A 27,561-nucleotide genomic window follows, 5' to 3' on the forward strand; every position below is an offset into this window, starting at 1 on the left:
TTACACCGCAGTATTGTTAAGCTCACTGCTCACAGAGGCTGAAGTCAGTTGGATGCTCTTATCCAACTGGACGAGTGGTGACTCGTCCACCAACAATTTCGTCGGTGTTCCTCTTTGGCCTCAGCAAAATAATGAAGCACTTGGGAGCAAATATACAGCCCAAGAAACCATAGTCAGATGCCAAGGTTGTAAATATTTCCACAGCCACTTTGAACTTGCCTTTGGTGCTCAAGTAATCAGGGACAAAAGAGATCCAGACAATAAAAACAACCAGCCTCCCTAAGGTGATCCATTTTCCTTCATCGGAATTATCGGGCAACTGGCGAGCCACAGCCACAGGGCTTATAAGAAAGCATAGCAAGGCCAGGAAGATATCAATTCCAAATATAGAGCATAAAAATTCGATAGAAGCTTCCTCACATTCCAGAATTTCGGAATTTACATTTTGACACTCCACGTTCTTGTACATCCTTGGAGACTTCAATACTAAGTAGGCTGTGCATATGCCCATGTCCACTAGAACAGAGATTAACACAGTGGTTTTCCAATAAAGGGGGGCGGATGGATGGATATAAATCGGGTTTTGGATTTTTTTGGATTTGGAGATTCTGTAGGCTAAAAACAGTGAAATAGTCTTTCCAAGACTGCAGGACAGGCAAAGAGAAAAGCCCAGGGCCAGAACAACCTGGCGGGCCATGCAGGACCAGTGGTATGGCTTGCCAATGAAAAGCATAGAAAACAGCAGCGTGATGACCAGAGAAACCTGAATGAGAAAGCTCAGCTCCCCATCATTGGCGTTCACAAGCGGAGTGTGCCTGTGTGTCACATACAAAATTGCGACTGCCAAGACCACCAAGCACCCCAAAGATGGAGAGAATGACAAGCGTGAATCCTAGGGCCTTGTCATAAGCAAGGAATTCCACCTCTTTCAGCGCACACTCGCTCCTTTGTGCGTTTGGCCAATGGTCTTCACCACGTTGTTCACACTCCCTTTGACCTAATGGACAAAGAACAGTGGATTGACTGCAAAGAAATCCAACTGACCCCTTCAGCTGTAATAGCTCTGAGCAGCCAAAGGCCTACTGCAAGATTCATTGAGATCCTTTTATATAGAGAATATATAATATCTCCTAAAAGGCTGTGATAAAATGGTCTTACAGTATGCAGCTTTTATTACAGATTGAGAATTATTTTCTTTTTCTTTTTTTAATTTATTGGGGTGACAGTTGTTAGTGAAATTACATAGATTTCAGGTGTACAATTCTGTATTACATCATCTATAAATCCCATTGTGTGTTCACCACCCAGAGTCAGTTCTCCTTCCATCAACATATAATTGATCCCCCTTACCCTCATCTCCTCCCCTCACCCCCTTACCTTCTGGTAACCAACCACTAAACTATTGTCTGTGTCTATGAGTTTTTGTTTCTCATTTGTTTGTCTTGTTCTTTTGTTGTTTTTGGTTTATATACCACATATCAGTGAAATCATAGGGTTCTCTACTTTTTCTGTCTGACTTCTTTCGCTTAGCATTATACTCTCAAGATCCATCCATGTTGTTCCTACATCATCTTTTCTTACTGCCGAATAGTATTCCATTGTGTATATATACCACAACTTCTTTATCCATTCATCTATCGAAGGACATTTTGGTTGTTTCCATGTCTTGGCCACCGTAAACAAAGCTGCAGTGAACATTGGAGCACACGTGTCTTTATGTATAAATGTTTTCAAATTTTTTGGGTAGCTACCCAGGAGAGGGATTGCTGGGGCATATGGTAATTCTATTTGTAATTTTTTGAGGAACCTCCACACTGCCTTCCATAGCGGCTGCACCAGTCTGCATTCCCACCAACAGTGTATGAGAGTTCCTTTTTCTCCACAGCCTCTCCAACACTTGTTCCTATTTGTCTTGTTGATGATAGCCATTCTGACTGGGGTGAGGTGATATCTCATTGTGGTTCTTATTTGCATTTCTCTGATGATTAGTGATGTTGAGCATTTTTTCATATGTCTATTTGCCATTTGTATATCCTCTTTGGAGAAATGTCTCTTCAGGTCCTCTGCCCATTTTTCAATTGGGTTGTTTGTTTTTTTGTTGTTGAGCTTCAAGTGTTCCTTGTATATTTTGGATATTAGCCCTTATCGGAGACACTGTTTGCAAAAATCTTCTCCCATTCAGTCGGTTGCCTCTTTATTTTGTCGACGGTTTCTTGAGAATTATTTTCAATTTCAGAAATTCAGTCTCTCTTCTTGGTTTCAGCCTTTCCTCCTGGGCTTTGTCCAGTAAGATTCCTCTTTCTTTCTCTTCCAGTTATCCAGTTGAGAAGGGAGGTGTGCATCCTCATAAACTCCAGAATAATTCATAGATGATTTCCCATGTATGAGAAAATTAAAGCTACTAAGGTGAAACAATCGAGAGAATTGTGTCAAGGATAAGGTTAATTAAAATACTAGTGTTTTCAGTCTTCCATTCAGTATCATCCTCACCTACTGAAGAGAATTTTGTCTTTGCCCAATCAGCTTTGCCCTCCTCACCCTCCAGATGCAGATTTGGGAGAAGAGGTAGAGAAAGACTGAGAATAAGAGGAGAAACAAAAATGACCATGTTGACTAAGGTTGAGAAAATGTTTGGAGCTTTCAGCTGGACAGAGGCTCTAAGGGAGAATATTGCAACATAAGGAAAACTTGTTTGAGATAAATTTGTGGTAGATTATGAAATGGATCATATTCTTTGAAAGATGCAGGTACAGACTGGAATTCCCTTTTAATCACTCTGACTGCTGGACTGGACTTCTCTTGCTGTAACTGCAGAGACTGTTCAGGTTACATGGTGCTTATTTTCCAATTGGGGACATTATTACACTTTTAAAATTCTCTTTTAAATGAATTGCTCTTGAGGGACTTTTGACAAAAGACAAGTACAATTTGTGTTATCTTTAACAGAAGGTGGAGACAAAAATAAACCTGCTCCAACATGCTTCATAAGGCTCAGCATAACCAGCCCAACTAACTCTGGTCATGAAGAGCAGCAATTCAGCAGGTTGTAGTAAAGAATTCATAGGGCAGTAATTGCAGAATTCATCTGTCCTACAAACTTTGAGTAATTATGGCTTTAAGACAATAGTCTTGATCTTATAGTTCCAAATTAGAGATAATATAGTAAAACATAGAAATGTAATTCACTTATTTTTCCAATTATTTACTATTTTTTCTGTAACTAATGTCTTATCTATTTCATAAATCAAAGTAATTTTAAATACTATTTTTATAAATCTGTTTATTCATATTTCACATACTAAATTTTTTCCCCTCTTAAATTCATAGATGCAGGGTTTTTTTCCAACTATAGCAGCTTATGCACTGAAACCCAGTGTTGCGTTTTTTCACACTGCACAGACCATCCAATAGATTATAACGATTTTTGTTATAAGTTGTTCACACCTATTTAGCTAGAAGGCTCCAAAGAATCTCTGCCAAAACATATTTAATCTAATTTCATTTTTATGTCAATGAAGAAAATGACCATTTCTACCTGGTTCCCATGACACCTGTCCATTAGCACACAGGATAGAGTGGAAGCAGCATATTGGTTCCTTGTCTGGGTCCCAGGATGACACAGATGGGTGCACACCGAATGGGGAAGCTAACAAAATACAGCACAAGTAATAGAGTCCCTTGTTGCCACCACTTGTGAAGCTGAGAGAGTTCACATCTGGATTTCTGTGGACGTTTTGTGATACATTAGGAAATCTAGGACAGCTGAACAAGGATAATAGACAAAAAGGAATAACAACATATAGAGCCTAGAGAGGAATTTTGCTAAAAGTCAGTCTTGTGGTTGCTTCTAGATACGCAAAGCTAATCCTAAAGTTTTCTCTTTCCAACTTGGGGACTCAGACCAGACTCCATGCCCATGAGAATCCGGGGAGGGGACAAATTTGTTTCTGCTTTTGGAGGGCTGAGGGATCTGTGACCCCAAGAATTATCTTGAGAGCCTGAAAAATATTTCTTTCCACAAGGTCATTCCAGCATAGTCTAAAAGTAAAGATGTGTTATAAAGGGTTAGTAAAAAAGAAAGATGAAAGATCTGTTCCATAAGGAAAATTGGCACAGGAAAAGGTCTTTTTGCAGCGCTTAACACAGAGGGGGAGTGATAGTACATACTTAGTAAATTTGTATTGAGCTACATAAAAGGGCTAGATTTCTAAGCTACATTTCTATTGAGCTCCCTTGAACTTCCTATTTAAAAGGGAGATGAAATGTATTTTCCATTAAGCAAAGATTTATTGTGGAAAGTGAATAATCACATTCATATTTATTTGGGAAATCAGAATTTTCTTAAGTTAAATCTGAATTAGTTAACAATGGAAAATACTCAACTAGAAATCACTGAGCTCAGTTATGGTATGTAACATTACTGAAGTACGTATTGCTACACAATAGGTAGGCTACTTGTAAGGTGTGTGTGTGTGTGTGTGTGTGTGTGTGTGTGTGTGTCGTCCACAGAATGAACTGGATTTCCTATCTCCCAATGCAGGCTTCTGAAAAGAGCTTTCCACATACCTTACTTTGAAAAATCATTGTGAACAATGAGCCGAGGCCTTTTTGTTCCATTTCTCAATATCCAATCCTTTCTCAACCCTCATGATCTAGCTTCCAAATCATTTACCTCACTAAAATGTTCCTTACCATGTCTGATAGCTTTTCCTCTAGCCACGTTCTCCTTTTTCTCTCTTCAATATCTGGCACAATTGATCTACTCCTTCTTGAAATGCACTGGGCTTCCATTGGGTCCTTTTATTTATTTTGTTGATTCTACTTCCTCCACCTTCCTCATGACAGTGGGCAATTTTCTTGGGTTTGGTCCTTGATCCTCTGCTTTTATCCCTTGATATAAAGCAGCTCATTCACTCTCTTGTCTTTGAACAGCAGCTCTGTATAAGAACTCCCAAGTCTTAATGTCTAACACCAACCTTTCCCACCTGACCTTTAATTCTATATTCTAAATTTCTAACACCTTCCGACTTTGAGTTCCCACCATCACCTCAAATTCAACATGTCTAAAATTATCCCCATTAACCCTATTCCTCCTCCCAAATTCCTCACTTCTGTCTCTGACACCATCATTCTCATCCATCATCCCCAACCGTGCCTTCCATTGCTTGTCTATATGTACCCTTTCCTTCAGGCAGGCCCATCTTTTCACCAACATCCAGACTCAGTTTACCATCATGAGTTAAATTTGCCCTATGCCGTTCACTAATTGGTTGATGCAGGACACTTGCAAATCCAATATGTCAGCAAACTCTGTGACTTCTACCTGTAACATCCAGAATCGAACTCCTCTGTACCACATCTCTCCGGATCCAAGCCACCTTCATTATTTTGGATTATTTTATTGGTCTTCTCACTGATTTCCGTGGTTCTACTCTTGTTCCCCCACCCACCCCACTCCTTTAGTCTATTTGCTATGTGGCAGACAGAATGATCTAAATCAAATCATGACTCTCCTCTGGAAAGAGTTTCTCTTGGCTCTCCTTTTCACTCAGTGCAAAAACTATATTCCTTCAATAGCCGATAAGGCCCTACATGATCTGACCCTCTCTTGCCTCTCTTATCTCCTCTCCCACTACTCTCTCTCTCTCATTCTTTCTAGCCACACTGATCTCTTTGCTATTCTTCCAAAATGCTAAGTATGCTCCTGCCTCAGGGCTTGCTGTTCCCTCTGTTCCAAATGCTCTTCCCCTAGATAATGCATGGATTCACTTTCTTTTAAGTATTCCTTCAAATGTTCCCCAGTGAAGCCTTCCCTGACCACATTACGTGAAATTAAAATATGACAATCCCGCCAGCACTCTCTATCTCAGTTGTTGTTATTTTTTCCTCTGTAACGTTATCGCTCTTTAAGATAACATATAGTTCATCAATTTATCTTGTTTATTGCCTATTTCCTCCCACTGAAATGTTAAGTCCATTAGGTACGGATTTTTTTCTGTTTTGTACACTGATGTATCCCCAATTCCTAGAACAGTATCTAGCACATATAGTATTGTGCTCAATAAATATTTGCCCATTCAATTAATTAGATCATAAGTGCTCTGAGAGCAGTGGTTTTTTTGCAGCACTTAACACAGAGGAGGAGTGATAGTACATACTTAGTAAAATTGTATTGAGCTACATTTGAACCAATTTATTTATACAAATAAAACCCCAATTTTAATTTTAAAAGATGAGAAAAATAAAATCACTGTGCCCTGATGAAACATTAAAATAGCTTTTACTATTTTAAAAAATTGTACTATTTTTTCCATCAGTTTTAGTAGGAGCATTTTATGAATTTTGTTTATGTAAGTGGTAACATCTTCTCTTTTTTCGTGCAAAACACTATATTGAGCACCTACTATATGCTTAGCACTGGGGATACAAAAGCGAAGTCTCAGGCCCCACTGAGGGGGAGAGCTCTGGGCCACAGAAGATGGTTTATAGTCTAGCCCAAGGGCAGCTCTTCTTTTCTGCAGTGAGAGACATTTCACACTCTGTGCTATCCAATATGGTAGCCCCTAGCCTCACATGGCTATTGAGCACTTGAAATGTAGCTAATCTGACTAAGGAACTGAATTTTTAATTTTATTTAATTTCAATTCATTTAAACTTTAAAAGCTACGTGTACCTAGGTGGTACTGTATTGGACAGAGCAGCTTTAGGTCAAAGTAATCAAATGCCCCTAGAGTGGCAAACAATGACAAGGCTTTATTTTTATATCCTGTCATAATGTATGCAAGTACTGCTGAAGGGTGGGCAAAGAAAGGGAAGAACTACTGTGTGTGTGTGTGTGTGTGTGTGTGTGTGTGTGTGTGTGTGTGTGTGTGCTGTTGTGAGTAGGTATGAGTTTATATGTGTTCAGCTACCCATGGAAAGCAGAGAGGGAGAAAAGGATAAAAAGAGAGATTGAAAGAAAGACCTCCCAGCTCACACAGCACTGTCTGTGAGGAAGTTTTTAGCCAGTAAACAAATAACTGTATTGGAACACCCTCCCTACTCACCTGATCTGGTCCCCAATGACTTCTTCCTTTACCCGAAGATAAAGAAAATACTGAAAGGAAAACATTTTGATGACATTCAGGACATCAAGCGTAATATGATGACAGCTCTGATGGCCATTCCAGAAAAAGAGTTCCAAAATTGTTTTGAAGGGTGGACTAGGCACTGGCATCGGTGCATAGGAGTACTTCGAAGGTGACCGTAGTGATATTCAGCAATGTGGTATGTAACTCTTTCTCTAGGATGAGTTCATGAACTTAATTGTCAGACCTCGTGTATATAGAAATAAAGTAAGATGTCAGAGTAACTTAGCTCTGATGGTTCAGTATTCAAAAATATTGTTGCATTTTTTTTAATCACCATTTCAAACTTAGAGTTTTTGAATATATATTCTCCTACCTTCACAACGGTGATCTCTCCATTGTCATCTAATTGCCAATTTAGAGTTCATAGTATCCAGTTATGTCTCCATTTTCATCAATTTCTATTCACATTCTATTATGAGTAGTAAACTTAAGTGTCTCCAAATAGTACGTTAACTAGAAATCAAGGGTAAAAAAAACAGAAAAAATGCACTTGTAAAAATTTGATTGCCTATAAAACAGAGTCCATAAAGAAAATAATCTTAAAACTCGTATCTAATTCATGGGGTTGGATTTTTTTCTTTTTCTCTATCTTAGCTGTCTAATACAACAACTTCTAGTCACGTGTGACAACTGAAATTTAAAAAGTGGTTGGCCAAACTGAGATGGGCTGTAAGTATAAAATACACACTAGATAGCATCAAATTCAACATGTCTAAAATCATACCCATTAACCCTATCCTCCCAAATTCCTCACTTCTGTCTCTGACACCATCATTCTCACCCATCATCCCCAATCTTATCTTCTATTACTTGCCTATATGTACCCTCTCCTTCATGCAGACCCATCTTCTCATCAATGTCCAGACTCAGTTTACCATCATGAGTTAAAGACTTAAAGATTTAGCTCAAAAATATTAAACTATTTCAATAATAATTTCATATTATTTTCCTTATGTAATGAATGACCACGTGTTAAAATATTATTTGGGGTTAAATAAAATACATTAAATTTAATTTCATCTCTGTCTTTTAATTTGATTACTAGAAAATTCTAAATTACCTGTGTAGCTTATCTATTTCTACTGAACAGCACTAATCTATACTAAGGTAAAAAGTGACTAATATTTTCCAATGCCTCCATATCTAGGGAAGAAGGATATTTTGAGTTCCTTCCCAGATTTCTTCCACTTAGAGGTATCAGTCTACCCTACTACCCCCACTCCCTTCCCTATATGTCAGGTACTAAAGAGATGAAGATCAACAAGATCCACTCCCAGCCTTGCAAAGTTCACAGATCGGGGAGAAGTTAGACAAATAAACAGGTACTAATAGCAAACTTCAATGTGATCCATGTTGCACTTGTGGCAAGAGTGTTGAGGGCATAGGTGAGGGAAAGGCTCACAACTGCCTTAGGAAAATTGGAGGTTTCCCCAGGAAGTGGCCATCTGAAATGGGTTTTAAAAAATTAGTAGGAATTTGCCTGGCAAATATTGGGGACAAGGAGATTCTAAGCCAAGGGAATAATACATGGGACAGGGTGTATAGAAGAAGTCATGGATACAACAGTAAATGGGGCTGGTTCTATACCTACAAAACAAAAAGGTTCTATACCTACAAAATCCTGTTGATTTTATAGACATCAACAGGAATCCCCTGACAAAATAATATTTTTCTTACTCTTGCTTCACCTGTTCAGCTTGAGCTGGGGAAAGAGTATGTTTTCTTTAGTATGAACGTGACCAGTCTGCACTGGGATATATCTTGTGTGCTTGGCCATTGTCAGCACCACATGCTGGACTTATGTGTCCCAACCAAAGAGCCCAGTCCAGTCCCTAACCCTCCACAAACCAGAGAGGCCACACCACATAGTAGAAAGAGCATGAATTATGGTGTCTGATAATGTGAAGTTGTATTTCTTCTCTGTCAAATGTCAAACCTTGGACAAGTTATGTATCTTAACTAAGCATTAGTTTCCTGGTCTGTAAAAGGAGGAAAATTACTCCTGCCCTATCCCTGTCATAGGGATTAAGGTCATATAATCGAAAGCCTTTAGTAAGCCAATCTACCAAGGTAAGGATGATAATAGCTGCTATCTACCAGTAGGGCCATTCCAGGTCACTTGCCCTTTGATGTCTCCCTCTCCCTCTCCCCTATGCTGTTCTCAATCAACATGAAACCTACATCAGAGTTCACAACAGGATAATTTTTATTGCTAAGTACATAGGGGAGAGGAATTTTTTTTTCTTTCCATTCCTCAAAAGAGTCAAGCAAGGAAATATTCAATGGTTACCAGTCCCTGACCATTCTCTGGAACAACCTTTCCATAATTCCATCTGTTTATCATCATTGGATGGTAGCACATAGTTCCCTACCACCCATGTATGCACAAGAATTTAGAAATGTCAAAAAAACCCACAAGAGTAAAAGGGTTTTACAAATATATAATGCATATTCTCATCAAATCTGCTAATGGGATAAACTGAGAAGAATGAATTTTGACTGCATTATCATTTCAGTTTTAAGTAAATCAAAAAATTTTACTTTGATACATTTATGAAGCATTTTTAACTGTACCTCTTAACCCTCTCTACTGTGAGGTCTTGTTTTTCACCGTTTGAACTTACTGACATCTTATGGGCAATGCATCAAGGCACCTTAATCCTGTCATAGACAAACCCATCAACATTCACCCTGACACTAGGTGGTCCCTTGACCCTTCCTAAAGACTCTTCTCTGCAATCCTAATACATATTTGTTGCTCTTTGAGCAAATTTAAATTATAACAGTGATACGTTCAAATAACAAATTAAAGGGTTGTTATTTACCATATCGGATCCTTTTTATTACAAAAAAAGTACCCGGAGGATTTCTTTTAAAATGAAGGAACTCCTTTATGGCATTAAACTATAACTTGAGTTCTTATTCTGAATTTACCAGAACTTCCCCAGTACCAATGAACACACACCTAGCACTCAGATCTTGGTTTCCACATTCCATTCTCCAGTAAATGGAAATAGGATTCTCTAGAGAAATAGCTGACTACTGGGCTGGGAACTGGCTTTTCAGATGCCCTGGATCGCTAGAAAAAAGTTTTATACAAAATATCAAGAATCAGAAGGTCATCAGACTTCTCAGCAGCAACCCTGAAAGTCAGAACACGCTGAAGAAATATTTTCAAAGCTCCTCAGGCTTTGAGTTAAAGTGGAGGTCGAGTCAGCACACTCTACCCTCTCTCTCCCACTGATTACAATGAAAATCCCTGGACAAAACATATACAGCAACCGTCAGGCTACTCTGAAAATTAATTAAAAATGGGGGTGGTAGATGAGGGTAAAGGGGATCAAATATATGGTGGTGGAAGGAGAACTGACTCTGGGTGGTGAACACACTGTGGTATATAGATGATGTAATACAGAATTGTACACCTGAAATCTATGTAACTTTACTATTGTCACCCCAATAGACATTAAAAAAAACAAACAGGTGGACATGTTAGGGAAATCAAAATACCCCTGGTAGAGTGAATTATTTTTAAAGTAGGACTGACTTACTTGTCACCACTCTTTCAACCACAGTGGATATGCCAAATTAGTTTTTTAATGAAAGGGGTCAGTTTTTATTAAAAATGTGTACATTGGCTTTTTCATTTAACCTTGCTAGGAGGATAACCGTCAGAAGTTCTGATGAAAGGTGAAGAACAAATTAAGTGATTCCATTTAAAAATACTTGTGTGCTGTAGTATGACAAACTCCAGTTTTCATTTTACATATTTAGGGATTGAAAAAGTGAAAAATTCTGTGATAAATAGTAAACTGTTCCCACAATAATGAAGCTGTGAACAAAAGCCTTTTTCATCTCTCTTTTCTTTGCTTCATTGTAAGAACAGAAAGGAATTAGAAGATCCAGGAAAGAGGTAAATAGGAACTAACTGCAATCCTTTCCTTTTGCAAACATTACAATTTGTCCATCACTCTAATGATATTTCAAATATAAAGCATGAAATATGATCAAAGAAAAATAGTTTTGATCAGTAAAGATTTAATTGTGTAAGAAATTGCTAAAAATTTTACAGTGTGCATTAATAATTACCATGCAGCATCACGGAAATGCTTACTCTATAATGTAAAATGGGCAATATAAAATCGTATCCATGCTATGGTCACAACTATGCAAAAATTATGGTTGCATTTATATACAGGACTCGGAAAGAATGAAAAGAGCTGCTTTGTTATGGTAGTAAAATAGTGGATAGCTATGAGTATTTTCCTTTCGTTTAATATCTGGTAATCTTTTCATGTCTAGAGTGTGTGTGAGTGTGTGTGTGTACACACACACACACACACACACACACACATTTCACAACCAGAAATCTGACCCATGTTTGCCTTTTGTACAATGGATTGTTAGCAAATTCAGATTATCAGTTCCGGATCCCATTTTAGGACATGACAATTTCGGGGCTAGGGGAGAAGGACAAAAGCCTTCCAGATGAAGGAATCTTGCTGTGAACATTAGCTCAGAAATAAATCAGCCTTCCCACTCTGTATTTTCACTTGTGGAGAGTGTAGTCTAATAACAATTCACAGTAAAGCTGTAACCACTGCCTATTTCTGTATCACTGCTTCTCAAACCTTAATGTATGCACGAATCACCAGGAGGTCTTGTTGAAACACAGATTCTGATTCAGCAGACACGGGATGCAGCCTGAGAGTCCACATTTCCAGCACACCCTTGGGTAATGCCACCACTGCTGCCACTACAGGCCTTCCTCTGATGAGCCATGTTCTGCAACATACAAAACCTGTCCTTTTTCTTTGTGACGTACAGAAGCAGGAAAGGACCCACTAGAGACCAAGCTTTTCTTATTTCTGAGCAATCCTAGAATGTCCACCTTGGAGAAACGGAGGCCCAGAAACAGGAAGTACCTATCCTGTCAGAACTAGGGCTGGCCTCACGACTCCAGCTCCAGACTCTGACTCCCACACCCAAAACTCCCTCGCCCCCACCACCTGTGATTGATGTAAAAAGAAGACAAAAGGAATGGCTTACCCCTCACATTTTGCTGACACTTGTTCCAACATCGACTTGTTTGCTGGGATGGTTCTAGTGTGAATCAGAAACAGTCCTCCAATAACAAGTAAATGGGTTTTGACGTCTACATACCCATTCAAATCAAACTTGCCCAGCAACCAACAGGTCTGTTCTTCTGTCTCTTCTTTGCCATCAATGCTCAATTCAGCCCATACAAAAAGCAAGAAATCCTAGAACCAAGTATTTCTTTCTGCTGGCCATTTTAATAAGGTGAATTTGAGGGAGATGACCAGTGTTAAGCATTTTAACGAGGCCCCTTGATAGAGTGTTCCAGTGAGTGAGTGTCGCTTCTCAGTAGACTCAGCGTGCCACCACTTGCCACATAATTGTCATGCCTCCGCCAATCACAGAGCCTCCGACTCACCTGCAATTTATGGATCTGGATCAGGAGCTGAGCATTCCTTTGGAAAAGAGCCTCATAAAAGTTTGTTGTGCTTAGTAATAGCATATGACATAATAGTGGGGTTTGAGTTTAAAACAGAGTCATTGCATTTTATAGAAATTGTCCCTTTCTTCATCAGCCTCACTCATTCTCACTTCAGCCACCCTGTGGGAGCTGCTCTTCACTTAAAGGGGAGAAAGGGCATTCTGCTTCATCAGAAAGTTTTTTTTAAAGTGGCATCATGCCAAGCTCTTTTGTTAGGGGCATATAAAAAGTCGAGTGGGGGATTTCGATGAGAAGGCACCATTTTGAATCTGTGTTCTGTCTCTTGTACTAGTGTGACAGTTCGAAAGTCATTTAATTTCTGTTCCTCAAGTTCCTCATCAGTGACTAGGATAATAAGCTACCCTAGAAAGGTTTTGTAAAGCCTATAAGAGTTCAAGGAACATTTTTCATACACATCATTTTCTTTAATCTCCTTCCTCTTCATGATGAAGTGTTGACCTTGGCTTACTTTGCTGACTTTCTCACTGGTGCAAACACAAATCCCTGAGAATTTCTGCATTCTTTCCTGAGAATCTTTCCTCCTGCCTTTCTTGCTGGGCCCCTCTCAGGGATATCTCCCAATCTCTTTCTCCAGATCACCTCACCATGAATTCCCAGTCTCCCAGTCTCCCTCTTTAGTCGTTCTCAAACATCTCCCCTTGGAGTATAAGTTCATATTTTCAGACCACAATCCCATTATATGTATCAGGAATATGAAAAATGTGTATACCTTTTGATAACATGATTTTACTTCATAGTATTTACCTCAGTGACACAATACAGATCAACACAAACATGACGCATAAGGATATTGAGTTCAGTTTTACTTATAATTGTAAAAAATGGAACTAACTAAATGTACACTATAGGGAATTTCTAAAATCGATTATGAGGTATTCACATGATAGAATACAAAGAAACCATTTAAATCATGTTTTAGAAAATACTCACAAGGGAAAATCTCACAATATGCTTAAAATGAAAGTAACAGATAACAAAGCAGCACATACAATTACATTCTAAATGTATAAACTTTACCAATATATTATAGCTCTTTCATCTGTATATTTCCATTAAAAGCACTAGAAAAACTACTGCAAACTGAAATCAAAAGAAGAAAAAAAGAGACAAAAATCCCTTTTCCTATTATTTTAAAAACCCAACTGTTGTCATGTTTCCATGTTCATTTCCAGTCCAAATCAACACCCATACAGTACTTGCAATCATTCGCTGATTGTCCATTATGGGTGATTTCAATTCTCTTCTTTATATTTTTCTATGTTTTCCCATGTTCTACAATATTCTTGTATTTCTTTTATAAACAGAAAAAAATGCTACTGCAAAAAATAATGGCCCCTCCTTTTTTTTACACCTCCTCTGTACGTGTACAAACAACTACAACAGTCCCCCAGCACACACACACCCTACACATTTACCACCCTAATATCATGATTACCAGTCACCTTGGTCCCACCAGCCCTTCCACACAAAAGTCATTTCCTTCACTTCACCCACTGAAGGATTTCCAATACACAATTGTTGGTTAAGTGTACTCTCTACGTGACCCTGGAGAATCCCCAAAGAGAGGTTCCTATTACTACCTCCCAGGTGAAATTGCAGCCCCACGTGTCAGTCTCCCCACAGCAGAGCAGGCCTTCACAAGTGAGCTAGCAGATGGCACACACTCCTCGTCCCTGACTGAGGGACATCTCTGTCTGTCAGATGTCTGACTCGTCTTAGTTTTCTAAAGTTTGTATAGTCCACAGGTTCCACCCTCAGAGTTTCAAAATGATAACCGAAAAGACTTAAAGAAAAATACAGATTCCCAGAAGAATCTCTTCCCAGATGTGCTTCAGAGTCTGGCTTCATCCAAACAAAAGGACACTCTGGGTGACAGACCACCAACAGCCTGAGAACCCCTCTCTTGAGCGGGAAAGGTTTTAGTCCACGGCCTTTCTCGGAACTATCTGGAACTATTCCTCACTCCTCTTTGCTCTCCCCTTCTTACCAGAAGGTAGCTGTTTCTAAGCAATTACCCTTCTTGTTGCCAAGGGCTACCCTTGCACAAAGATATGTTTATCACCAAAGCTGATTTGTCTTAATCCTCTGGGCAAAAGTTATACTAGGGACCATTAAAAAAATCATTAAAATAGGTTAAGTGACATTAACAACAAAACCCAGCATTTTTATCACATTTTACATACAATTGTTTTTCACATACATTTTTCTTCCTCTATATCAGAACTAGATTCAGTGTTGATGAGGCTTCTGATTGGTGCAGAGGCTTCTGGTATCCAGTGCTTCTGTAATTCCCGGGATGATAGTACATTTTACCAGGGCCACAGTGATTACATCCTCCGAATGTGGTAGAATTCATCACAGATGAGGCAGAGAATAGGAAAACAACCTCAGTGCTCCTGTGCAGAGGGTTCTCATTAAGTTCAGTGATGGATGCTCAGCACCTCATCCTACCCTCATAACACCATGCATGACTGGTTTTCTTTTGTTCACTTTAAAGATGAAGAAACCTGAGTTCACGTGGCTGGTACATGTTAATGTGCAGATACCAAAGCCCACATTCTTTGTGGTATAGAAAAAGGACGCAGACCACATCCCGGAAGGTGAGTCCTAAATCAGCTTCTTGGCTGGCTGGCTCTCCATCTCCTTGGACTGCCAGCCCCTTATCCCCAAACAGGACACTTTGGGCTAAATGGCCTTTTTTGGAGTCTGTGGGTCTGAAGGAGTCAGTAATGCTCTGGTTCTGGTTCAATCATAACTTAATAACGTGCTGTCAGAGCCAGAAGTAGTAGCCAATTGTTTGGTTAACTATCAAGGTGAGATTGTTTCTTCAATAATACTTTAAACCTAATTACCATTTCCACAGGACTCTGACTTCAAGAACCCCCAATCAAGGCAAAAGACACCAGATGAACATTGGTGCAAAAAGCCACGGGTATTTAATGCCATGTGTTCATAGCCAGGCTCGTAGGTCTGCATCTGTCCCCCCAACTTGTTTGATCCTTGCTGTTCGCCAAGGGCCCTGGCGAAGGTCAGGCTCCCTTCCAGGAACAGTAACTATTCAGTCCTTCTTCTCTGCCTTCAAGCAAAGGAAAACACCTGAGCCTCTGAAGGTTATGAAAAAAAAAGAAACATCTTATTAGCAAAGAATAAAAGAGTATTTAAAGGCTGTTGTATGATTTCAAGGAAAAGCGCAAACTCCATGATCAACTGCGGATGAACAGCCCTACGTGCTTCTGAAAAGCCCACGGATAACAGCAACTGAAGTGAATTTCATGCTGGATGGCAATCTCCTGGTCAGGCAGAGCTTGTCAGGCATCACTTGGCTTTTATAGGCCTCTGTGACATTCCCTTAGCTTTATAACCGTGTAGAATCCTAGGTACTACTCATGCTCTACCATCAGATGAGTGGATACTCTATAATCTACTTCATTTTCTCATTTCCCCTGCAGAGCTGTCCTTCTAAACAGTCAAGAAATGAACACCTAAATTGCTGTTTTTAAATTGCTGTTTTTTACTTTATGATATATATGTATACACGAGGTCTGCCAATTAAGTTCACGAACTCATCCTAGAAAAAGTGCTACGTACCTCATTGCTGAATGTCACTATGGTCACCTTCGAGGTACTCCCCTTGGGAAGCTATGTACCAATGCCAGCACCTAGTCCACCCTTCAAAGCGATTTTGGAACCTTTTCTGGAATGGCCATCAGAGCTGTCACTGTATTAACCTTGATGTCCTGAAAGTCATCAAAATGTCTTCCTTTCAATATTTCCTTTATCTTTGGGTAAAGAAAGAAGTCATTGGGGTCCAGATCAGGTGAGTAGGGAGGGTGTTCCAATACAGTTATTTGTTTACTGGCTAAAAACTCCCTCACAGACAGTGCCGAGTGAGCTGGTGCATTGTCGTGATGCAAGAGCCATGAATTGTTGGCGAAAAGTTCAGGTTGTCCAACTTTTCCATGCAGCCTTTTCAGTACTTCCAAATAGTAAACTTGGTTAATTGTTTGTCCAGTTGGTACAAATTCATAATGAATAATCCCTCTGGTATCAAAAAAGGTTAGCAACATCATTGCAACCAGTACGTGAACTTGATGGTCAGGCCTCATATGTGTGTGTGTGTGTGTGTGTGTGTGTGTGTGTGTGTGTGTGTGTACATATATATATATTCTATCTTTTTAAATGTATGTCTCCAACAGTTAAAAATTTACTGCCTGTTTTGAATTTTGTGATATTATAACATATGTTCTGTATCTTAATCATGAGAAGAAAGGAAGCCTAAAAATAAACCTGTTTTCATAAGTGTATTGTTATATGAGGTGCAAGTTACTGATGAGAAGCATGGGGTGTGTAAGAAGCAGGGTATTGTTTTTTTAACACATCAGTACTAACCACTTGTTACAGGAGAGCCCCCTGTGTGTCTAGAGAAAGCTCTCAATTACAGCCAAAGAAAGAGACACTCAGACACTGCAGGCATAAAACAGCTGCCTTGCTGAACTTAGAAAGCCACAGATATTATCTCTTCCGCTGCATCTATTTTTCAGGGACATAATTTGACAGGCTGATTAATCCCCTACCTCTAAATCAGCTGGCTTGCTAAGCAGCAAACTCTTCCTACAGAACCTAAAGCACCCTTTCTGCATGGATACATCACATGTTACGTAGCTAGAGTGTGCTGTGGCTAGAACAAAAACTGTGAAGAATGTAAGCAATTGACTAGAGTTGTGAAATGTTATAATCACAGTCTTTTAGAGAATGAGCATCTTTTTTTAAAAAAGTAAAATTTAAGAACACCTGGCCAGCTTTCACTCTAACCTGAAAAATTTAACATGCATGCCTGCTCCAATCTTGCCCCTCTTCCGTTCCTACACTGAAGGAAACTGACCGTGCTAATTCCCAGGCCATTTTTTGTCAAAGTTACAGTTTTATTGAGATATAATTTACATACCATAAAATTCACCTATTTAGAGCACACAATTCAATAGTGTTTAGTGTATTTATACTTATGTAGCCATCATCACAATCTAATTTCAAAACATTTCCATCATCTCAAAAAGGAAACTTCATTTCCCATTCCTCATTCACCCCAAGCCCGAGGCAACCACTAATCTATTTACTGTCTCTGTAGATTTGCCTATTCCAGACATTTCATTTAAGTGGAATCATACAATAACGTGGTCTTTTGTGTCTGGCTTCTTTCACATAGCATAATGTTTTAAGGTGTAGCTATGTATTGTAGTATGTATTAGACTTCAGTTTTTAAATATTATTAAGATATAATTTACACACCATAAAATTCACTCATTTAAAATGTACAAATCAATGGGTTTTAGTATTCTTATGGAGTTGTGTAACAATCACCACAACCTAATTTTTGGACATTTCATCACCCCCAAAACAAACCCATACCTATTAACAGCCACTCCCATTACCCCTCACCACCACCCTAACCCTGGACCACCACTAATCTGCTTTTCTGCTGCTAAAGATTTCCCTATTCTGGACATTTATAAATGGAATAATAACAATATGAGATCATTTTTACTGCATTCTTTCAGTTAGCATACTGTTTTCAAGGTTCATCCAAGTTTTAGTATGTATCAGTACTTTATTCCTTTTCAATGTTTCTTTTTTATTGTAAATAATATTCATAAAACATATACGTGTATATATATGTATATGTATATATATAATTTTATTTATCCAATTCATCAGCTGATAGACATTGGGTTGCTTCCACGCTTTGGCTGTTACAGGCAGTGCTGCCATGAACATTCTTGCACAAGTCTTTGTGTGGACATATGTTTTTAATTCTCTGCTTAGGTTCCTAGAAGTAGAATTGCTAAACCATATAATGACGATATGCTTAACATTTTGAGAAAGTCCCAAACTCTTTTCTAAAGTGGTGTACCATTTTACTCTCCCACTAGCAATGTATGACAGTTCTCATACCTCCATATTCTTGCCACTACTTGTTATTATCAGCCCTTTTTTTATTATAGGCGTTCTAGTGGGTATCAAGTGGTATCTCATGGGTCTTGATTTGCATGTCCCTAATAGTTAATGACTCAAAGAAAGCTATATGTTTCCTTCTAGATATTTTCAAATTTTAACTCTTACATGTAGATTTATGATTCATTTTGAGTTGATTTTTGTGTATGATACAAGGTAAGGTCTAAGTTGCTGTTTTTATTTTTTTAATTATAAATAACCAACTATTCCTGTACCACTTATTGGGAATACTACCATTTCCCCATTGAATTATTACAGCACCCTTGTCAAAAATCAATTGACCATAAATATAAGGATTTTTATCCCTTTGGTCTCTAGGTCTATCCTTATGCCAGTAGTGTCCTGTATTTATTACTGTAGTTTTGTAGTAATTTTTGAAATTAGGAAATGTAAGTCCTCCAACTTTGTTTTTCTTTTTTATGATTGTTTCAACAATTCTGGGTCCATTCCATTTCTATATGAATTTTAGGATCAGCTCATCAATTTCTGGGGGTGAAAATCTGCTGGCACTTTGATAGGGATTGTGTTAAATCTGCAGATCAATTTGCCATATCAGCAACATTAAGTTAATGTATCAGAGGACCCAGGTCCTCTGCATCTGCTGGAAGATAAAATCTATACACACAACAGACCTTACAAGGTCCATCTTGATCCAGCCCCTAGTTAACTAACCAGCTTCCTCTTTTTGCAGCACTGCCCTCTCACTGTCAATTAAAAACACACTACTAGCCACATAAACGTGCCTTCAGTTCCTTAAACACACAATGCTCTTTTATCTCAAGGTATTTTCTCACTCACATATTTCCTGTGTCAGTAGCTTTCTCCCTTATGCCCCATCACCGGATTCACTCCTTTTCCTTCATATCTCAGAATATTTGTCACTTCTTCCGAGACTCACATCTGAGATACACAATGCTCCACAGTCTACCTTACTTACCTTTCTTTGTACTTACGTGGTGAACTTTAGGTTATTTGATGGAAAACAGGTTGGTCAAGACTTCAAATTGTTGAAATGCCTTGGTTGAAATGGACAGCACTGGTTCCTATTTTAGGCAGCATTAGAAATTTGGGCACTTTTACAACTATTCATATGTCTTTAAATATTTTTATCACTTTTCACAAAATATTCAGGATTTTTTTCCTAGTATTTTCCCAGACTATTCTACCTGCTCATATTGTTTGTACTGGTTGTTATTGGCTGAATAATTGCCCCTCGAGACGTGCATGTCTTAATCTCCAGACCCCGAAAATGTACTTTGTAGGTGTGATTAAGTTAACTATCTTGAGATACATTATCCAAGCAGGTCCAATGATATAATCACAACTGTCCTCATAAGAGGAAAGTAGTGGGAGACACTATGCTGAAGTGAAGGCAATGTGACAAATGCAGAGATTGAAATGCTTCCTAGAAGGTGGAAAAGGCAAGGAAATACATTCTTCGCTCAGAAACACCGGAAGGAACCAGCCCTGCCGACATCTTGACTTTAGCCCACTGAAACTGGTTTCAGATTTCTGAGCTCCAGAACTGTAAGAGAATAAATCTGTGTTGTTTTAAGCCACTAAATGTGTGGTAATCTGTTACAGCAGTGATAGGTAATATAATAGTAATGAGTTGGAAATAACCTAATATCCAACAAAAAGGACTACTTGGAAACAACCTGAATATCCAATAAGAGGGGTTAGTAGGAAATGACCTAAGTGTCCATATAATGGAATTGGTTATATAACTTCTGATAATTTTCGAAGTAGGTGTGGTCTAATCATCCTTTTCATTGTATTAGAAGTGATGTGGAAGGCTATCTGTCAACTTATTAAAGTGCATAGGCTATGGGTACTCTTTAAGCTAGTCCTGTTTTTTTTTAATCTTCAGTGAGCCTAAGGTTGAATTGTTTTGGTAATAATAAAGGAGAAAAAGCAATACAATAAACTTAAGCAATGAAAGAAATGAAAAAATAAAAGGAAAATTTTAGAATTCTTAAGAGCTTGATAGGATCTGATTTCTTAATTTCTAATTTCTATGCATGCAGCTTTTCCTATATTATTTGTTCAGCATTGTTTTCAAGGACTTTTCCATCTTCTAAAACTGGCTGAAAATGAGTACTTCTAATCTCTAGTTCACATTTTTTATACCTCTACTGCAGGAACGGGCATTTGTGTGCCATAAAACACAGTGCCTGCCTAGAAATGATCGTTTAGATGGTGAGAATCAAAAAAAAATAAGTAAAATAATTAGAAAATGAGATGATATACAGTAAGATCTCGAGTTACAGAGCTTGGATTTTAAGAGAATAATGATGCGGTGTTTCATAAAACCACACATATAGCTTTGCATGGGCTTAGATTATTTATCCCCATCAGAGGCCCCCAACTATTAGTTCAAAATATACCAATCAATAAGAACAGTAAGAGCAACGATAAAAGTATTAATAACAATAATGGTGTTATATGCCACAGTATATTTTTCTCATTATTCACCAAGCCTTACAAAAACTATATGCAGCAAATACTATTTTATGTTTATTTCCACTTTGTACATGAAGAAGCTAGAGTTCAGAAAAGGTAAGCAATATTCTCAAGTTCACAAAGGACCTTAGTGACTTTGATGAATGTTCCAGTCAGTGACTGGCCCCTGGGAGTACACATATCCAGCTGCCTATCCATCTTTCAGAACAAAAAATAGGAGGCATTCCCAGCAGATCTCTCCCAGCCTCCTCCACTTTGGGGATTTCCAGTGGGGCAGAAATTGCTGCCTGACATCCGCTCAAGACTCAAGGAATTTCTAGTGCCTAAGGGGTCTCACTAGTCAGTTTGTTTTTAAGGGAATTAGGTTACTGCTCAACTTGCCAGAGAGACTTCCAATGTGTAAGACGTACATCAATGTGATATAGCAGAATCAGAACTTACAAAGATTCAAATGTGTACTTTATTTTCCATTTCTGCTGGTGGCCATTGAGGGAGAGCTGGAATAATGTTGGGGAGGAACACTTGATTCTGCCTAAGACTGGTACCAGCATCTCTTTCCATTTTAAGTGCTCTCTTAAGGCAAATACCCAATGTGTTTCAGATTTAGACTCTTCATTATGGTGGTTTCTTCCCTCTTATGAAGTCTCCACAACCATTTCTCCTTTCTGCTTAGTTCAAGGGAAAATTCATGAGAAGGTGGGGAAGAGCCTCTGGTCCATGTGCCATCTTCTGGGTCCTTGCTGGCCTCCTCCCATTTGATCAGTGTTGTGACTATCATGTTAGTGCCCACCAACAGGGTTGCAGACCTCTAATCATACCTCCCTCACAAGGCCTTTCACTCTGTGACCTCCTTTCCACAACTCCCGGCTTCTTCCAGTGAATCCTCTCAGCTTCCATATTCCTCTCCACTTCCACACAGTCTTCAAGTACTTGTGACTCTCCGGTGTGCCATTGTACATAGCATGGAGAATAGAGGAACTATTTTAAGCCCATCCACAGAAGTATCTCTGCCTAATGCCACTTCTGAACTGAGCCCATGGAAATGGAGCAATGTTGAACAAGGTGCCATAAAAACCCATGGCTTCCCTCAACTGTTTAGTCTCCCAGCCTGGACACTCTCTAACAGCCCCCAACCTGTTTAGATGTTTAACTACTCCCACCCTGTGTTCAACTCTGAGGACATGGAAAGTCAAGAAACTCTTATTTGACCCTCCAGTTTCTCAGCCCCTTTCTTCCTCTAGCACCAGGGGGACTTTCTACTTACTTTCCTTTCTGGAAGCAATTTTCCTTATGTCATAGTTTTCTTCTTACCAATCCCATGAGCTTCTCTTCTACAGGTGGCTATCTTTTCCCTTCCTTGGCACAAAAAACCTCACGATCTAGCCCTAATTATCAAAAGGCAAGTACATCAGAAATTATTTCAAAAATATCAGTTTTGTTACAAAAGCAGGGGTTACGTGTGAGGATCTGTCTCCAGGACTAACTATGTGACCTTGCACAAGTCACTTAACGATTCTACACTTTAGTTTCCTCGCATGTAAAAAAGAGAGACAATACTAAGAGTGTTATAGGAATTAAGCATGGCTGTGAAATAGCAGGTGTAACACTCAATATAGCCACTGGCACAAAATGAAGTGCCCAACTAACATTAGAAATTAACAGTGTTTCTTTGTCCCTTCGCTACTAAAGAAGTCTCTCATTCAGGTTATTGAATCTTATATGCAGAAAAAGAACACAAAATAAACAAAAGATACCCATTACTTTCTTTTCCTCCAGTGTTTTAGACTCCCTTTGCAGAAGGTCATTGCCGAGATGCCTGACTAACCCTGGATGCCGATGTCACACTGGGTAGAATTGGGTAGAATTCAGTAAAACCTTAGAAAGTAGGTCCCGTTTTTTCTGAAAAAGGGCATAGTTCAAATCAACCTGACAAAATCTGAAGTGAAAATGTAGGGTCTGTCACACACATACACATCAAAATCAACCAGAAGATATATCGTAAAAGGTATTTTCACATATTAAATGATCTATTTAACACTATATGTTTTATTAGCATTGAAAAATATCTTTTTTATACTTTATTAAATGCTATCATCAGTACATAGTTTTCTGTCAAGTGTTCAGTAATATCTGATTACTGTAGGTTAAGTGTCAAAGTGACTTCTGAATGGATGAGAAGCACTTTGAAACGTAGCTAAAATAATTTACCTGGTTGTTCAAATGCAGTTCAGTGAAACATGCTAATAAATTTACTTGGCTCACAGTCATGCTCTTTCAAGGTTTGTTAAATAACAAAATGTTACAACACAACTGCCTTGAACCAATTCTAATCTTGGAAACCACCACTATAGAGAGATTTAGGGTATAATAATTTTTGATCTAATTTAGCAAGATACATATTAAATCTCAAATTGGGCTATGATATTCCTTTGTTTGTTGGTTCATTCACTCAAACCATGGTTCAGAAAGAGATAAAATAAGCCAGATTTGCAATTTCAATAACTCGCACCAGAATGCTGTTTTTCCATGTTCCTCTTAGAACATGGTAGTCTAAATAATAAATATGTGTTTAATTTAACTAAATATCTATATAATCTTTCTAAGATGCCTCAAATATAGTTGCTCTTATAAATCATTTCTACCACCGCAGACACTACCAGACTCTTCTTATTAAAGATATTAATTTTCACCATCTGTGAAAAAAGGGTTTGCAGAACAAACCTCAGACTACTAATGCCTATGGAATTAAGAATGTGTGGAACCCCAAATAAGGAGACTTGATAGCACTGAGAACCAAAGGCAGAGCTATTCCCCGGGGGGTACATCTGTTTTCAGAATTAACACTGTCTACATTTTGGGTTTTGCCACACCTACACTGGAGGAAACAATATTCTGACTAGTAAACAAAGGTTTTCTGAAACTTGGGCAAACATTTTTTCAAAGCAAAGGATAAAACGTTATCCTTGATAAAAACTTTACTGCCCCTCCCAGAGTCATAGCACTTCCCCCCACTACCAGGAGTATGGGTGCTGTCCCAGTGCAGCAAGTAAATACAGGGAAAACCTGACTGATACTACTTCCAACATGTCATTCTTACTTTATTCTAAATTTCCATTTTATTTCCATAATCAGGAGGAATTCTGAGGCTCCTTTCCCAGTTGTGTTTGGTAACTAATGTGTTTGGTTTGGTGTGGGAGAACAGTGGCTAGTGCCACTCTCTAAAAATTATGAAATCCCTCTTCTACCTTTCTTCTTTTCTTCTTCCCTTTCCCCAATTTTTTATTTTTCTTTCCCAAATAAAACTCCATTAATTTTCATCATAGAATGCAAATAGTACCCAATGTGTATACCTTGCAGTGACATGAAAAATAGCAAAGAAATGACAAGGAAGGAATGGGAAAAGCAGATGAAGAAATAAAATCTCTTGATTTTTTTCACTGATCAGTTAGACATAAGCAGTGTTCCATGACTGGGCTTCCGATTCACCCCTCCTCAACAGTCCTACTCCCCATCCCACAGCTTACCCCTCCTGGTTGCAATTAGATCAAAACATTTTAAGCTTTCTTCCGTTAAGGGGAAGAGAGAGAGAGAGAGAGAGAGAGAGAGAGGAAAAGAGACACAATGTGAAAATTTTAAAAACCCAAGTAAACCAAGTGGATGATCTTCATATCCAGGGAAGAAAGAAATTCTTCTTCTGGTTAAATGAATCAGGTAAAATAGGAACATGAATTTATTTCACTGAGTGGTATTAATATATCAACTTTTCTCTGAAAAACATACCCAATGCAATAAAGGAAGAAACCATCATTAAGAGTTGAGTGTTTCATGGATGGTATAGATGCCTGACCACTGCACTGTACACCTGAAGCTGAAGCTGAATAATATTGTATGTCAACTATAATTCAATATATATAGTCACAGGACGTGTAGTACAGCATAGGGAATAGTCAGTGGAACTGTAACAGCTATATACGATGTCAGAAGGGCAACAGCTTGGGGGTGAGGGGGTATCACTTTGTGAGGGGTGAAATGTCTAACTATTACATTATTTTGTATACTTGAAACTAAAAAAAAGAGTTGAATGTTTTAAAAACTGTATTTACTCTTTATCTTATAATTGATACTTTGCTTTCTGCCCCATCCCAAAAGATAAAATAGAAAACAAAAGTTAATTTAAAACAATTCACTGATAAGCTTGTCAATCTTAAAGTCAGTGAATTTTTCTTTTCTTTACAAACAGTCATTTTGGGTTGGTTACTTATCACCCAGAATATAAATATTAGAATAAAGTTATAACAAATTTTCTCCCTTTTCTCTTTTAAGACATATAATCATCAGTACAGGTGTCAGGCAAACACACCTAAATTTTAACAAATATTATTTTGAGCTGGCAGGAAAAAAATGTGAAAAACTTTAACATAGTCCAATAAGACTACTGGGCATCCGGTCCAACGCACTTTCTGGGTTATGTCTGCCTTTCATTGTCTTTGAACTATTTTACAGCTTTGAAAATGTGGATAACTGACAGCAATGCAAATGATTCTCATTCATAGATGGCAATGGGTTTTGTCAGGTAGAGGTGCAAACTGATAATCTTCTCCCTCCCAAAAGCTAGTTTTATATTTATTGAGCAAATCCATTTCAGCATTCTTGGATGTCTATGTGTGTGTCTGCTCTTCAAATTCTCTCAAACTGGTTATACATCTTACTGGTTCCCCATTAATTAATGAATAAAAAATATTGAAATTTTTCATTTTACATTTGTATGAGAAGCATGATGGTTAGCTTTTTATCAAAATTATCTTTTAAACAGATCCAAGACACCTAACTATCCCCTTACCAAAAGGAAATTTTGAATTTCCCTTCAACAACAAAAATACTAAATCTAAAATGATCCCTAAGACCATCCCCAATGCCAAAACGCACATCCCAGCACTCTGCCATTTCTTACATGGTTTCATTTTTGGTTTTAATAACTTAATTTTTAAAATAATTAACCCATAAAATGTAAATACTATATGTGTGTAAAACAGAGTGACAATTTCTCCCTAAACCCTCAGATATCACTTCCAGAAGTAACCAGTGTTAATCGTTTTCCACTCCCATTTTAATCTGGATAAGATGGATATTAAAATGAAGATTATGAACATAGATCTAGACTATATGGAAAAGGAATCACAGGAAGGTAATGGGTTGGGGAGGGGTAAATGTACCTTGGTATTCCCAACTGAATATAAACCACACTCACAGAATAAGAAGCAGTGTGGAAACAAGGCCACTCCGTCACCATATTTGGAATGAGACAGAGATGAGGCCACTGTGCAACCACAAAAATGATGAAACATCCCCCTCTTCTGTTTAACAGGAGAGACTGCTGGTCCTTCACCTTACCAAGGAGTTCGCCCACCTCACTATATGATGGATAAGCATTGTTAAGTTACACAATCTCAAAACTGGTGCTGTTTCCTAAAACACCAGATCCACAAATGGCCTCCACAACCTTAAACCCACCTTGAATCATCCAGCATCCACTCACATCCTACGAGAAGCTTCTCCCAACTCTTCCTGGTTTCTTTGGTGTGCTTGCACTCGTGTTACAGCAAGAAAAATAAATCTAATTTCTTTTTAGGATAATAAATGTGTTCCTGATAGTCTTTTCTTGGTGAGCTTAATAGGGTATATCTTATTTACTTCAAGGGAATATTAAATTCCATTCTGATTTTCTAGGAACCCTTAAAAATACCTCTCTCTGCATGCTTCGTATTCTTCCATTTCAAATAGTCCTATTGCAATGCACTTCCAAAGCATTTTCTCACTCTAATCTAGCATCAAACATGTAAAGCCAGGAAAAGAAGCATTTTTGTCCCCAAAACCCACTAAGGTTGAGACTTGTGCAAGTTCACTCAGGGAATTGTGAATAATACCATATAGAGCTCTGAATTCTCCAACCCTGAGAATGCTCCAACACAGGGTGAGGAAAGAGCCAAAAGTTTACATTTATCCCTTCAAAAGCACACTGGGGGTACAGAAGCTCCTAGAGGAGCACTCCAACTGAGCTGAGCATGCTTCAGGAATAGCGGCCACTGACACCTGGGCAATGGACAATCCTGCACCAGGAAAGGCTAGCCCAATACTTCCCATAGGTCCATGGGTACATACTCATTCGGGATAGTCAGACTGGAGGGACACTCAGCTGCATTCAAGTCCCAACTCTGCTATTGATTAATTTTTTCATCGTTTCTCCCAGGGGAGGGGTGATTAGGAGTTCCCAATCCCTGACTCCTTTAAACACTCCATCGTTGCCCTTCTCTGATTGTCACCACATCTGGAGTCACCTTATTCCCAGCCCTTCACCTTGCGTCTCCATAACCCCTCACCCCCAACTTCACTAATGGAGTCGAAGCTTACAAGCGCCACCAT

General features: G+C 38.5%; 1 protein-coding gene across 1 annotated transcript; it reads right to left on the reverse strand.

Moving 5' to 3' along the window:
* LOC308510230 (vomeronasal type-2 receptor 1-like) lies at positions 1–27,561 on the reverse strand (the record flags this gene model as incomplete). Its single annotated transcript, XM_081079370.1, is given in 4 exon segments — positions 1–78; positions 80–862; positions 864–997; positions 27,519–27,561. Coding segments are annotated over 4 exon segments (1,038 nt in total).

This window comes from Rhinolophus hipposideros (genome assembly GCF_964194185.1).
Source record: "Rhinolophus hipposideros genome assembly, chromosome: 2".
NCBI lineage: Eukaryota > Metazoa > Chordata > Mammalia > Chiroptera > Rhinolophidae > Rhinolophus > Rhinolophus hipposideros.